Here is a 15,758-nt window from a genome sequence, read left to right as displayed (position 1 = left end):
CTCATTCCTTCAGCACTGCAACCATTGCATTGCTTGAAGAGGCTACGACGTACTCCGAAATACAGATGTTTATGAAGGAATGGACAATAAAAATGGGATCCCTTTTAGTGTGACAACTATGGCTGTATGTATGTATGTATGTATGTAAAGAACTGATTTTATTGTTCAGATGGTATAGGCTAGTTACAAAAAAAAGGACAGGAAATATAACCATCTTGAGAGGCACATTTAGAAACAAATCAATATGACTTTAAAAAGAACAGCATTTCAGCATCAAAGAAAATAGATCCCCTGTCTTCTCTGTGCTTAAGGAGTGGGAAACAAGGGCAGAGGAAACCAGGTGTTTTTATTTCCCTGATCCGAGAATGCTTCCTGGGCTTGGTTAGAGCTCAGCTCCCCATGCTGGAGCAGAGCTCCTCTGCAGGGGGGTTTGTGTCTGGGCTAGTACTAAATCTTATAAATATGAGTCGCTTGCCCAGAAATATGTGGCTGTGTCCTCAGTGGTCACAGAGTTCAGCTGCAGGAAGAACTGGTTCTTGGATGTTTCTCTGGTGATGGAGATGGGGCTTCTCAGGGAGAGGTTATAGACAGTTTCTCCACTGTAGGTTATGTAACCCATCCACTCCCATCCACTCCAGTTTCTTCCCTCAGGACTCCCTGATCCACATCCAGTAGTAACCACTGGTGATGGAGTAACCAGTAACTGAGCAGGTGAGGAAGCTTGACTGTGAGGGCTTCACCAGGCCAGGTCCTGACTCCTGAAGCTGCACTTTGGACAGAATTTCTTCCAACAAGAACAATCAATTCTGTCAATCACATGTTGTCACATCCCATCATGGACGCATGAATGAAATGGTGACACTCACCAGGAAGGGCTGTCACCAGGTACAGAAGACGCAACAGTTTCATCTTCTAGGCTACACCTCCTTTTCTCAGAGGTCAGTCTCCTGTGAGAGAGATGTGAGCTCACATACATTTGCACGTGGGGATTCAGCCCTGTCCTTATAAATGTGGAGCAAGAATTCTGACACCCTGAGATTATTACACTGTTGCCATCATAGTCTTTGGTTTCCTGTGGTCTAAGTCTGTAACAAGAGAGCATGAATCCTTCTGCCATCACAGAAAACACATCTCTCCATAACCCCAGCTCAACTTCCCAGCTCAACCTCCCCTTTCCCATACAATCCTCTGCTCCTGTATTTATATGGTCTCAGGTCAGTGCCAAACTTGTTTTCACACTTCTGTTCCTGAATTACGTCTTACTGATTTGTAAGTCCATATTGCTGCAGATTTTCTTTGTTTGCCCCATCCATGAGATGGGTTTTCTTCTTTCCCGGAATGTCGGACTATGGCCATACTGTTGTTGCACAGGGTTCATACCTGCCTCTTGGTCCATCCTTTTTGTGGTATGTAAAAGAAGCAGATGGACCTTGAGCATCCCATGCCATCTTCCTCAAGGACCTCATTCATTTTTCGCACACTGCCCTGGCTCACAGCCCACCCTAGCAAGGCATGTGACAATACTACAGTAGCAGTTGCATGGCAGACCAAATACAAAGGCTTACCATGAAGACCCTGAGGATACTCTTACTCCTCAGACTTCTGCACACAAGAACATTCCTCTTTGACTTTACAACTGATATCTGGATTTGTCCACCATAGAGCCCTTCTCTTATTTCTCATCATCTTAATATTTTTACCTGAAGTCAAGTCTAATGCTCTTCAATGTGACTCCAAGTTTCAATTCTGCTCTCCAGTAATTCAGTTCTCATGGGAGAGTATAGAATGAGAACATGGATTTGGAGACTGTATCACACAAAGAGACATAAGTTTCTTTGCAAGAGTAGGGATCATCAGTGTTTCCATCAACAATTAGAAATCTCAAGACAACATTGTTAGAAATATAATGGGCTGTTGAATTATTTTGATGTCTGGCTAATAAGTTCAATGAAACAAGTTTAATAACTCTAAGAAGTTCAAGGAAAGGGGCCATATTTTAGGATTAATATTGCTCTGCTGAAGCACCATGACTAAAAAGCAAGTTATTTTCATATACTTCCACATCACAATTCATCACCAAAGAAGTCAGAACAGGAACACAAGCAGGCTAGAAACCTAGAGGCAGGAGCAGAAGAAGAGGCCATGAAGGAGCACTTCTTACTGTTTAGGTTCAACTACCCTGTGTCTGGAATACAATCATGATATCTGAACTTCTCCAAAGGACTCTGATCAGTTCTCTGGCTCCACTCTCTGAAACACACACATCATTGGAACAGTTTGTCAAAATAATTGGATATGATATATGAAACATCAAGTTTGTCTTTTTCAGATGTAATTTATTAATGTGCAACCAGGAAAAATGAAGCACGACTAAGATATTTTATACAATTAAAATGCACAGCAAAAATGGTTTTGATGTCCATACTGACTTTACTTAAAGATAACCATTATTAAAGAAGTTAGAATACTCTTTAGGATATAATAATTGGCAAGCCCAAGGAATGCAGAAAATAGTTCAACCATTCTAAGATCTGGAATCATCTGCCCTTCAGTGTGTATAGGTAGCAGACAGGCAGAGTTATCTTAGAAAGATATTGATTAGAATATAGTCAAAAATGTCAATGTCTTCCTAGGTTTATAGCTCTCAGCTAATTCAGTAGGACATCAGGGCAGTAAGCTGATCATGTATACAAATGACAAAGCTAGGGTTTTGCAGGACACAGAATCTGATATAAACCCAGTAACTTTCAGTAAACCACAGAGTATGATAAAGACAGAGTTGTGATTTAGAATACCAAATTTCAACACAGGTGACAACGTGGAAATTCACTGAAAATGCCTACAGTATCTTCTTATGATTGCACTTGAGATGGATCAGGAATATAATTACTGAATTTCTCATGACATGTCATGGACAAATAGGATGATGCTTTTCCTTTTTTTTATTTAATTAAAGAACTTTTTGCCTCTAGCATTCACAGACTTTTCACCACCTCTCTACCCACACACTTTCTTCTTCTTTCTCTCACTTAGAAAGAAAAACAGTAACAGAAAAACCACAAATAAAAAAACATCCAATGAAGTCCATGTTTTGTTCTTAAACTACTCCTTCCCTAAGTGTGGTTGTCACTTTAGTGTGGAAAACTGGCTTCCTCCCAGCAGTTGTCAATGGTGAATGGCTTCATTGCTGAGAGTGGGTCTTAGTGCCCATGGTTTCTCTTCCATGTTTGAATTAGGACTGGATTTAGCTTCTCTGTACCTTGTTCATACAGTCACAGTCTCTGTGAGATTATATGTGTTCCCCAATCCACAAACACTGCTTCCTCTAGGCTGTTCATATCTCATGCTTTTGTTTGTTTGTTTGTTTTTTGAGACTGAGGATCTCTGTATTGCTCTGGTGCCTGTCCTGGGACTCGATGTGTAGACCAGGTGGCATAACTTATGCTTTTTACAATCACTACAACCATTCTTCTTCATAGATCCCTGTGTACTAAGGGGATGGTTGTGAAAAAGTCACCCTATTTAGGAAAGAGCATGCAAAATTTCTCCCTCTCTGAAGGGAGATGTGTGGAGGATTTCATATTGCTATTATCCAGCACAGTAAGCATACTGAAACAGAGATTTGGAGCAGTGGGCTCAACTTTTCTGCCAATTTAGCTTCTTCCCTATCCCTGAGATACAGCCTCACTATGAAATATCACCAGTTTTCATAAAAAGATTCATGTGGAACTTCTTCATTATGCATGGTGTCACGTCACAACTGATATAAAACCACTTTTTATGGAAAGAACTTGGTCTCCTCACCATTCATGAACTCAGTTAATGGAGTCTTCCATTTCTTTTCTTCCTCCATGAACAGAAACACCACCTTCTTTTCCAATCTCCATGTTGTCTCTACATTGTTAAGTTCCAATACTGCATCCCTTTAAGAGTTTGGCGTTAAGGTAATGTGAACCAGAACATACCCCCATTGGTACACACGTGTGAAACACCTGGTCATCAGATGGAGGAACTCTGTGGAAGGTATTAGTATGTGTGTCTGGATTGGAGAAAGTGAGTCAGTGGGAGAAGACTTAGAGGCTCTACAGTTTCATGGCATTTTCAGTGTGTCTGCCTGCTGCCTGCTTATGGATCAAGTTGTTACTGTTAGTCCAGTCACTAAGGCTTTGGTTTGTAAATCATGGATACCAGTGCTTAAAAACTGTAACACCAGTTAACTCCTTTATTTGTAAGATGCCTTTGTCATGGTGTTTTATCAAAGCAATAGAAAAGTAACTAAGACAGACATTTTCACCCATGTTGCACAGGGACTGTTAGTCTTCCAAGACAAAGCTGGAATTCCATGGCTCTTACAGAAATGAGCAGAGTGTGTCAGGGCTAAGAAGAAAGCCATAGACCCATCCTGATCCCTATTAGATTTAGATAAAATGACAGATTGCATGTGAGATTTTTCTAGTTGAGAAGACATCATTTCTCATGAAGGTTAGCATGTGATCAGATGCTCATGTTCAATAATTTCCTGGTGGTATAATTTCATCTTCCGGTCCTGTGGAAGACAATAAATCATATGTAAAATGTCACCTCCACACAGACACTGACCTTACAAAGGAATCAGTCTGTACAAATTCCATGAGGAACACAGAGGATGATCATTAAAGAAAACTGCATTAGACAAAATAAAGGATGTCAGATCTGAACCTGGTGTTTGTACTTCTCAGGGATGGGAAGGCAGGTTTGAGTCTTGGTAGAGTTTATGTACCCGTATCTGCACCCCACATTCCTCTTGATATCCCCTTAAATATAAGAGCTACTCTAATAAAAAAAAAATCTGCTTGATTATGAGAAATAAAAGACACAGGAATCCCAACATCTTCCTTCTGTGATTTCAGTAACGTAGCTGGAGATGTTTTTACCCTCATTGTTGTCAATTTAAATTTTGTTTTCTGGAAATATATATATATATATTTGGTTGTGAGCCTAGCCTTTAGTGGCTGAGCTATCTCTCCACTCCAGCCTCTTTTCTTAAATAAATACAGAAACATGTAAGATGTATTTAGGACATCATTCACCCACTGAACAAATATTTTGAGAGACTGTCTGGGAACTGTAAGATGGAAGGCAGCCTGACTGCTGAGAGAAGTGCTTGTTATGCCTTCATGATGTCCTGGGATGGATGTGATCCATGTGTGCTGGGTGCCCCCTGCTGGCCCTGTGCAACCTCACAGACAGGTATATGTGTGGGTCCCACTGAGATTCCCTCACTGTGTGTCTAGCACAGTAATATGTGGCTGTGTCCTCAGACTTGAGACTGTTCATTTGCAGGTACAGGGTGTTCTTGCCATTGTCTCTGGAGATGGTGACTCGATCCTTAAAGGATGGTGCATAGTTTGTGGTACTGCCATCATACTTAATTTCTCCAATCCACTTCAGAGCCATGTCAGGAGTTTGTCTGAACCAGCTCATCCAGTAGTCACTGAAGGTGAATCCAGAGGCTACACAGGAGAGTCTCAGGGACCCGCCAGGCTTCATCAGGCCACCCCCAGACTGCACAAGCTTCACTTCACACTGGACACCTGCAAACACAGAAATTCCCGTCCAAGAAATTGTCACACATGTCCATTGTCCCTCATATTCATTTCCACTCACACAGTCAGCATCTACTGTTCCCCATAATTACCTTTTAAAAGAGCAATAAGAAAAACCCAGCTCAGCTCCAACTTCATGCTGAACACTGTGTGAAGTCTTGGGATCCACAGCTGACCTGCTCTACCTGAGCTGCAAGGTCAAGGCTGGGCTGCTTTTCATGAGAAGACAGGGGACCCATTTGCATGTCTTCCTGCTATATAGCAACCTCTGTAGGGTAGGCTGGAGATGGCAAGTTATTTGTTAATACGGTGGAGTTTAGGATGTTAATATTGGGGGGTGGAAATTGGAGTAAAATACATTGATTTTTCCAGTTGTCATCTACATCCTTATTAATACTTGCAAACGGAAGACATGTTGTGATGTTCATTCCAACTTACCTTTCCATGTCATGGTTTGTAAATAGCAATAACTTTGCTTTCTAATGCTTATCTTGTAAAGTGTCCGCTGTACTGTGTGGACCTCGCCACTAAAGGACATAAAACTCCCTGAGTCTCGTCCCTATGAGTGTAGCTGCCTCGTCTCTCTTCAAACGCCCTCTCTGTGTGAGATCAGGAGACATGCCTAAATTCCACTGTTTAGCTAAGCACCTGCAATTGAATTATTTTCCTGTATAAGTATTACCATCATCATGGTGTCTCCTCACAGCAATAGAAACCCTAACTAAGACAGAGGTCAGGTCAAATTTTATAAGGTTATCACCCAAAGGACTGATGAAAAGAATGGGTATCCAGGACTTAGATGACATGGAAGCCTCATGCATTGTTTGAAGGAATGTAAATTAGTACAGATCTTAATAGGAGCAGAATGGAGGTTCTTAAAATGTGGTTAACAGAATTGCCATGAGGAGCTGTTCCATGTCACACTGGAGAAATATTTTGTCTCTGGATTCTGAGAGCATCAGAATCCTAGGCACTAGTGAATTTTCATATATCCAGTTCTTGTCCAGGGCCTCAAAGAGATGGTACCTGAATTTGGCTGAGCTCCCAGGAGCTGGTCTTCATGTATGGTAAAGAGAACCGAAGTTTCATTTTAAGGTTGAACAGTAATTTGAAGAGAAACCTGGCACTAGGGAAATGTCCAGAAACCTACAAGGATGACCCCAACTAACAACCTGAGCAATAGTGCAGAGGCTACCTTAAATGTCTGTTCCTGATAATAAAATTGATGACTACTTTATATGCCATCCTAGAGCCTTCATCCAGTATCTGATGGAAACAGAAGCAGACACCCACAGCTAAACACTGAGCCAAATTTCTGGAATCCAATTGCAGAGAGGGAGGAGTGATGAGCCAAGACGTCAAGACCAGGCTGCAGAAAACCAAAGCGACAGCTGACCTGAACAAATGGGAGCCTATGATCTCCAGACTGATAGCTAAGAAACCAGCATAGGACTGACCCAGACAGCCCGAACATGGGCCTCACTTAGAAGGCATGGGCAGTGTATTGGACCTCTGACAGTGGAACCAGGATGTATCCCTAGTGCAATAGCATACTTCAGGGGCACATTCCCCATAGAGAAACAAGTGACAGGAGGGAGGTCCTAGTCCCTACCCCAAATGACTTGACAGATATTGATTATTCCTCCTAGAAGGCCTCTCACTCTTTAGGGAGTGAATGGGGGATTTTACAGAGGTTGTGGGAGAGTGAACTGGGATCAATAGGCAAAATAAAACATCTAAATAAAACAAACATAAAACAAAATGATCACTGGTGGTTCTTTTAGGAACTGATATTTAGTTAGCAGAACCCCTTGGTGACTTATACCCATATGCAACTCCAATCACCAGTGATCTAATGCCTTCTTTAGACCTCCATGGGCAGTAGATACACACATGGTGCAAAAATAAATATATAATACAAAAAGAAGTTGGAGATAAAAAAATGAAATAATAAATGTACTGTTGGCTGAAAACTGTTATATATTCTCTTATCTTAAGTCATCAGGGAGTGAACAAGGTGTCAGATCCTATAAGGATTACCAGTCCCTGGTCACATTCCTATTGTATTTACATATTCTATCTTCCTATTATATCCTCCACCTATGTATCTTCCTATTCTATCCTCCACTCTGTAGTGTAACAATAACAAATGCTGTAATAATCAGAAAATCCCATCGAGGATCTACCCTGAATTTCTTATTCTGTCTACTATCCCTGTGTTTCTTCCAATCTGATCCCAGTGACCATCAAAAACACATTTCGTTCAGAATGGGTGTGATTTGGGTAGTTTATGCTCTTTGTTCCTGTGGCAAACTGCCATTTTAAAACAAAGATCACAGTCAAACAAATCAGAACACTTTATATTCAAAGACAACATTGGTCTTACAGTAGACTGGAAAACCTGAATAAGGTCTCTTGGAAACCCCCAGTTGAGATCCAGCCCCCACTCCAGAGTGGAGCTCTCAAGTATATCTGCTCTTACTCTTGGGTTGCTCTTCTCCTCAGTCAGTGCTGAGCACACCCTGATCATCCTGAGCTTGTTTCTGGGAGATTTCATCAGGACTGAAACTTATGTCCCCACACTATGTGTCTTACAGCATAATAAGTGTTCATTTTTTACCATTCTCCAGATTACCTGCATATTGGACATCTGTGATTGTTGTGGGTTAAGTTTCAATATTAAGACGATTGATATATCTGCCCACCTTTCCTTAATAAAGGATAGATTGTTGCTTCCCAATTTAAAAGTTTGGAACTTATTGCACTGTGAAAGCAACTGTCTTTGTGGTAAATATATAGGCCCTGGATTGTGGAATTTCTGTTTTTAAATCTGTGACATTCTTGGGTTAAAAAAAAAAACAGTTATAATGGTCTGTAATCCCTTGTTCCTTGGTTCCTACAAGGGAAACATTACAAAACATTTGGTTAACAGGATATTTCTTGTAAGTAAAAAGGGGAGGAAATCTGGATGGACTCAGGAAACTCCATTGCTAGAGCCTTTGTGCACCTGCTTTTCTAGTTTCCTCTTAATGTGTACTGTGAGCACCACCTGCTTGACAGGCATTCCTATTTAGACAGGGTTGATCTTGTCTGGGATTTAGCTTTTAATATGTCACTTCAGAACCTGGATGTTGAATTCTGCACTATTAGGAGGCATGCCATTGTTGGGATAGGTATGGCCTTGTTGGAAAAAGAATGTCACTCTGAGGGTGGGCTTTGAGGTCCCATATATGATCAAGTAACACCAATCTCTGGCCAGTACCTGTTGCCTGTGGATCAAGAAATAGGAACTCTCATCTCCTTATCCATTACTATGTCTAACTCTAGGCTACCTTGCTTCAAGCCGTGACAATAATGGACTAAACCTCTGAACTATAAGGAATGTACTCCAATTAAACATTTACTTTTATAAGAGATGACATGGTCATGGAGTTTCTAAGACAGAAGATGGTACTGGGGACTGAGGTATTGCTGTGATGAGCCTGACCATGTTCTTGTTGGGAGGACTTTGCACTTTGGTACTTTGGTTTAGAAAAGCAGTAGAATGATTTAAGCACTGCTTTACGGCACATTCTCACAGAGTCATTCTAAACTGTGGACATCAGGCTCAATAGTTTTCAGAAACAAAGAATTTTAGTATGTTTTCTAGAGATCATTTTTTAAATTTTTTTTATTTTTAAAACAATCTTATTTTAACATACCAATTCCAAGTCCCTCTCCCTCCCACCCCGTCACTGCCCAGAGCATCTCCCCATCCCAACAGCTCATCCACTATCCAAATGTTGTGGCCTCCCAGGGGTGATCATCAAAGTATATCACATCATTTGGGGCAGGACTTAGACCCTCCCCTTGTATCCAGGTTGAGCAAGATATCCATCCATAGGAAATGGGCTCCAAAAAGCCAGTTCATGCACTAGGGATAAATACTGGTTCTACTGCCAGAAGCCCCACAAACTACCTAAGCCCGCAACTCTCTCCCACATTCATGGAGTCTAGTTCAGTATCATGCAGGTTCCCCAGTTGTCATTCCAGATTTGATGAACTCCCTCTTACTCCGGTCAGCCATTATCTCTGTGGGTTTTCCCAAAATGATCTTGACTCTTTTCTCATATCACATTTCACTCTCCCGGTATAAATTCATTCAAGAGAAGAGGTAAGAGATCATATTAGCCTTAACTCGGTATCAACAAAGGTCAAATGGGCCCCAGTGCTAGTCCTGATAATTTTAGAATCTGGAATAGCAGGTTGAACTGCGCTAGCCAACTCTTTGTTGTGAACCAAAGCATTGAAGAACTTGGTTCCCAGATAGATTTAGACTCAGGCCTTTTAGAGAAATTTCTTTCCAGGTTAGAGAACAAAGCTGCTTGCTTCACAAAGGTTGTTCTGCAGAACGAAATGAGAATGTGCCCTCTTTTTATGAAAGGGGCATTGCATGGCATTAGAAATCTGCTGCTTCTATGCCAATTTATCAGTGGTAATTGGGGAAAATCTTGCTATGGTCAAAGAAATAAAAGGAGACATAGATTAGATCATTGGTATTAGCACGATTTCCATAGCTCAATACCTTAATGTCATGACTATCAGGACCATTGACTGAGCTAACAGTGGAGTCTGATTGGGCTAAAAGTGGGACTCAGTTATGTATGCAACAATTCCTGTCCTGTCCCTGATATTTATGTACACTGTGCGCCCCCTGCTGGTTCATAGAGCTCTTTCAGGACGGTTAATGTAGGGGTTCCTACAGAAGTCTTCTCACTGCACAGTAATAAGTGGCAGTGTCTTCATCTCTTAAGCTGTTCATTTGCAGGTAGACGCTGCTTTTGGAGTCGTCTCTTCAGAGGGTGAATCTGCCTTTCACAGATTCCCCATAATGTTGCATAATTACTGGCTTTGTCTCTAATTTGTGCGACCCACTCCAGCCCTTTCCCTGGAGCCTGGCGGACCCAGCTCATGCTATGGTCACCAAATGTGAATCCATAGGTAGCACAGGAGAGTTTTAGGGAATTTTCAGGCAGTACCAAGCTTCCCCTGCTGACTTCACCAGCTGCACCTCACACTTGACACCTGCCAACACAGAGAATTCTGTCAGAAAACTGACACAAATATCCACTGTTCCTCTTACTGGTGCCCATTCACACAATCGGTATCTCTCCTTATGTATAAATTACCATTGAAAAGAGCAACAAGGAAAACCCAGCTCAGTCTCATGCTGAATGTTGTGTGTCACTGATGACCACAGAATGGTAGGACCTCTGAGTCCAGAGCTGGGTGACTCTGCCGGAGCTGTAGGTGTTTATGAGCAGAGTGGAACATTATTAACATGTCTTCCTGCTACATCATGGACTCAGGTGTGACAGCCTTAGAGGAGACAATTAATATTGCAGAGGAAATAAGGACAAAAGTGGCATTTATAGCATCAAAGCATCACTTATTGTACTGAGGCTTAGACTCTGTTGTTAGAGAAAAGTTTTATATGCTTGAAGCCAAGTGTTCAATCCTAGTACTGCACAGAAAATGAAGAGATAGGATTATGGGATTCATGTGCTTCTGTCATGCTGGGGCTATATGAAATTTGTCTCAATATAGAAAAGAAGGAAGAAGTTAGAATAAAAGAAACATTACTAGTGTGAATTCATATTTATAAGTAATACTATAACTTTACAGCCTTACTTTATTAGGACTTCTGTAGAAACTCCTCTTCTACCTTACCAGAAATTATTAAGCCAACTCATAGGAAATTATGAGAAAAAATGTAACATTTGACAATGTAAGGGATGTTGTATAAGGTTCAGTGAATAATGAATTCATATATCAAATTGAATTTACTAAATGTGGCTTAGGCTGCAGCTCAGCATAGTATGGCATGAACAAAATCATAGGGTTTCTGATGGGAGATGTCATTCTGTATATGTTTCTTATACTGGTTAATGAATAAAGCACTGTTGGCCAATAGGAAAGGAACATAGGAGGGACTAGGAGACAAGGAGGAAAGAGGAAGTAGTAAGGAGGAGTCAGGATGGAGAGCCTGGAGAGAACAGAACCGCCATTCCTCCACTCTCGGTAAGACCACATGGAAATACATAGAAATGGGTTAATAATTAAGACAAAGCTAGCCGATAAGAAACTAGCACCTGGCCAACAGCATAATATCAAATACAGAGTCTCTGTGCGTTAATTGGGGCAGGTGCGGCAGCAGGAGAAGACCAGGCAGCGGGCAGAAAAACCTTACGCCTTACAGGTTTCTACTAAAAATTGAAAGAAATGTATGTATGTGTGTGTGCTCATATATGTGTGTGTGTGTGTGTGTGTGTGTGTGTGTGTGTGTGTGTGTGTATATATATATATATATATATATATATATATATATATATATTTGAGATCAGATTTGATCAAAAGTGAAAACACTTTGAAGACCTGCATTACCGCCTATGTATTCTAGGCCTGACTTCACACATCCACCATGCAGACCTGGTCCTCCCAATCACAAGGCCACTCCAACCTCTTCGGAAGACCCTGAGGCACCAGGTAGGTAAGTCTATTTCTTTCCTTATTATATCATTTGTTGTCCAGATTCTCAGCAACTCACCTTTCTCTCACCAACAGCTGTATCTGTTCTTTCTCATAGAAAAGCCCCACCTGGCCCTTTAGAGACCTGCCCTCCCTGATCCACCTTGTACTCCAAAAATGTACTCACTTCCTGTGACACCCCTTCCAGCCCCATCATGCTATCGTTGCCCCTTCCCACTTCTTACATTTTTCCCAAGGTCTGGATTCTCTGAACTCCCGAGTAGAGATTGCTGTTACTTAGCTTATGCATAACCCATCCCTCCAGATTCATGCCTCCAAGTGCTACCACACTTGCTGAGTTTGCTAGAATCTTTCAACCCTGTGACTCTAACAGACCTTGCACCTTCCCATGCTATAAGATGTATGGAAACTTCCCAGAGGATCTCACAGTTCCTGTGATTCCTGACCCTATACGTGTCAGGAACACACACCCAGAAGAGGTTATTCAAAGTTAGAGACAGGGACTTATATAGGCATACAGGAAGGCAAGGCAGAAAAAGGCAATTGAGGCAATGTTGTATATGTCTGTTTCATGTAAACAGTAGTACTGGACACCAGTTCCACAAAAGAACATATAATCTCTCAGCCATCTCACAAGTCCATCCCTTGAACACTGTAAGCCCCTACACTAAAAGAATAATGATATTTAAATAAAAGAATAGAAGCTGTGAGCTATAATTCTCTTTTAGAATGAGTCTCTCTGGTGTAGATGTGGGTGGCCTTGAACTCGGAGATCTGATAAGTGTTCCATCCCTAAGCTCTTCCTCTTGCTTTCCTCATCATGAGTCTGAGATCCTCTGGAATGCATCTCGCTGAGGAAAGTAAGGAAATGCAATGCAGGGGGAACACAGCTCGCCAAGGGGGAGCTGTGGTGGAAAGCATAAGAACCCCAAACATCAGAGACAGGGACAATACTCCAAGCTGGATATCATCCTGTACACTGTGAAAATGGTTAATTGTTAATAAAGAGCTGAATGCCTGGTAGCCTGGCAGGAAGTGTAGGTGAGAAAACCAAACTGAGGATGCTTGGAAGAGGAAGGTAGAGTCAGGGGTGCCATCAGTAGACAGAGAGAGAAGCAAGATAGGCATGCTGTACTGATAAGAGGTACCAAGCAATGTGGCAAAGCATAAACATGAATTATGGCTTAATTTAAATGCAAGCATTAAGTAGTTACAAGTCTGAACTATTGGCCAAAATTTGTAATTAATAGTAAGTGAATGTGTAGTTACTTAGAAGCAGCTTGCAAGACAGAATATCTCCAACTTGAGCTGCCAGCAAGAGCCACCAGAGGGTATACATATCATACAGAATCAAGACTGCGTGTTTCACATCTTTAAGTGGTTTATTTCTTCTATATTACTGAGAATGACTTTTTTATTATTTTAAAGGTACATTTTAATATATGACTTCATAACTCTTTTCTTGTCTCTCCCAAGCCTATGTATATTTTTAAACACACTGTAACATTTTACAGGTTTTTATTTTTGATTTGAATCAGTCCTTACTGAGTATCTATAACCTTTTATATCTACATGTGCTAATCCCCAATCGCTCACATTTGAAAATGGAATACTATCTTTCTGTTTTACTATGTCGAACTTTTCTATAGCAAATTAAGTCAGTAAAGTGAAGACTGAAAATAGGCAAACTAAGAGTCTGGGTTTTATAAATGGTCGCATTAGGAGCATATTTCTCTGGAGGCAAATACTGAACTTTTGAGTTGGACATATGAAACTATAAGAAAATCACAATTTAAAATTGAGATAAGTATTGTTAAATCTAATAAAGTTACCTGGACATTACTACTGGAAAGATAGGAATATTTATTAAGATTGCAAATGGCAATATTCAAATAAATTGAAAAAAGCCCTTGACCTGAGCCAAGAGAACTCTGACCATGACAACCATGTCTTATCTACCAGAGCTGAAAATTCAGATTCAAACTTAAAAATTTATTCTTTGACCCCACAGTATGTTATTTTAAAGTTTAGTATTGTATTTGAAATGTTCTTCCTATTATTTGTCCATTGACAATTCCTGAATATATCAAACTTTTGTGTTTACATGCGTTTTTACATTGCACTGCCCCATAGCTTTGAGGTCCTGTAGACATGCAGATCTTAAGGTATATGTGTGTTTAATGTTCCAATTCTCACATTCATTGTGAGCCACCTAAGAATACCTAATGGAAGTACAGTTATCTGTGGCTGTTTGTGGTCCACAGTGCCCGTTCTGTAGGTCAACATAACCCAGGGGGGCTGTCTTCTCTTTCTTTACAGTCTCAGTTCTATACATGTAGATGACTGGAATGTCCATCTCACTGACAGCAAGATAGAGGCTGAGGCTATTCTTTTAATCCACGATTTCAGAATGGTTTGTCAAAAGTTTACTATACTTATATGGGGATGTGTTTTAATATCTGTAGGTTGGTTGTATACCAAGTAATGGATGCTATTCAATGTCCCTATCCTATTCATGCCTTCATTGTCAACATAGCATTCTGAATACTCAGTTCAAGAACAAAGATCAATGTCCCTGTCTGTCTACTTACTAACATCCTAACACTAGTCATGAAGAATGGCAGAACATTTCCTCAGTTGCTGTCTGGGCACAGAAGAACCATCTTCCCTTAAGATGTGGTTTTTACACTGGGTATCTCCCACAGAAATACATGGCTGTGGCTTCATTCTTGACGCTGCTCATCTGCAGGAAGGCAATGCTAACAGAGGTGTCCAAAGATAAGACAAACCATCGTTTGAAGGCTTCAGTATATGTTGGATTCCCAGGGTTGTTACTGATTCAGCCCATCCACTTCAGACCCTGTCCTGGAGCCTGCTTCACCCAGTTCATTGCTTAATCTGTGAAGGTATACCCTGAAGACTTGTAGGAGATCTTCACTGACTGCCCATGCAGCTTCAGCTCAGGGCCTGAGTGCAGTAGCTGGATCTGAGTTTGGACATCTGTGGAGAGAACATGGGGGAGTGAGAGGTCATGGATCTATCTCACTTTACTCTAAAGCTCTGGGCACTGGTGCCTTAATTGGGCAGTTGCCAACAGTAAAAGAAGCCTCCACAAACTCCATGTGTATGAGTTTGGACACTGTGGATTCCTAATACTATCCAGGCATTCTATTGTTGGTTGAAGGAGATGAGCCTCAGATTTCTACTCTAAAGGTTTTGCATAGGGCTCATTTGAATAAGACCATGCAGTGAAAAATTAGAAATGTAAATCTAATGCACAAGGATCCAAGAGTTCAGATGAGTAACCATGTCTTCCAGTGCCTGGTGTCTATTGTTTCACACTGGTTATGCTGTTCACCAAGGCCTGTGCTTGAGCCGGGTCTGCACACGGACAACCTCACCTGTGCACTTCACAGTCTCATTCTTTGTTTGTGTATAAGAGGTCTTTTTATTTATCTTATGCCTGTCCTATTGAGAGTCAGTAATTTTAACTTTTCCAATGGATACTGCCCTGTGCACTGAGACTCTGCATTAGTCCTTCCTTGCCTATTGTGTGTAAATGTGTGCTATTCTAAAATTCTTATTGTCTTGTGCACTCCCATATCAGTGTCTAAACATTATTGATGAAGCAATTAGAAATAAGGT

The 15,758-nt window shown here is 41.0% G+C and overlaps 2 pseudogenes and 1 gene segment (V, D, J or C); all 3 read right to left on the bottom strand.

Moving 5' to 3' along the window:
- Positions 1-454: 454 nt before the first annotated feature.
- LOC127216980 (Ig heavy chain V region 3-6-like) lies at positions 455-909 on the bottom strand (annotated as a pseudogene).
- Positions 910-5,154: 4,245 nt separating this feature from the next.
- On the bottom strand, positions 5,155-5,748 carry LOC127216979 (immunoglobulin heavy variable 3-74-like). The segment is given in 2 exon segments: positions 5,155-5,573; positions 5,678-5,748. Coding segments are annotated over 2 exon segments (465 nt in total).
- A 4,575-nt stretch (positions 5,749-10,323) lies between these two features.
- Positions 10,324-10,793, bottom strand: LOC127216978 (immunoglobulin heavy variable 3-72-like; annotated as a pseudogene).
- Positions 10,794-15,758: the final 4,965 nt, after the last annotated feature.

Source organism: Phodopus roborovskii, unplaced genomic scaffold (genome assembly GCF_943737965.1).
Source record: "Phodopus roborovskii unplaced genomic scaffold, PHOROB, whole genome shotgun sequence".
NCBI classification, from domain to species: domain Eukaryota; kingdom Metazoa; phylum Chordata; class Mammalia; order Rodentia; family Cricetidae; genus Phodopus; species Phodopus roborovskii.
Note: the sequence above shows the minus strand (reverse complement) of the source record. Positions and strands in the feature narration are given on the sequence as shown.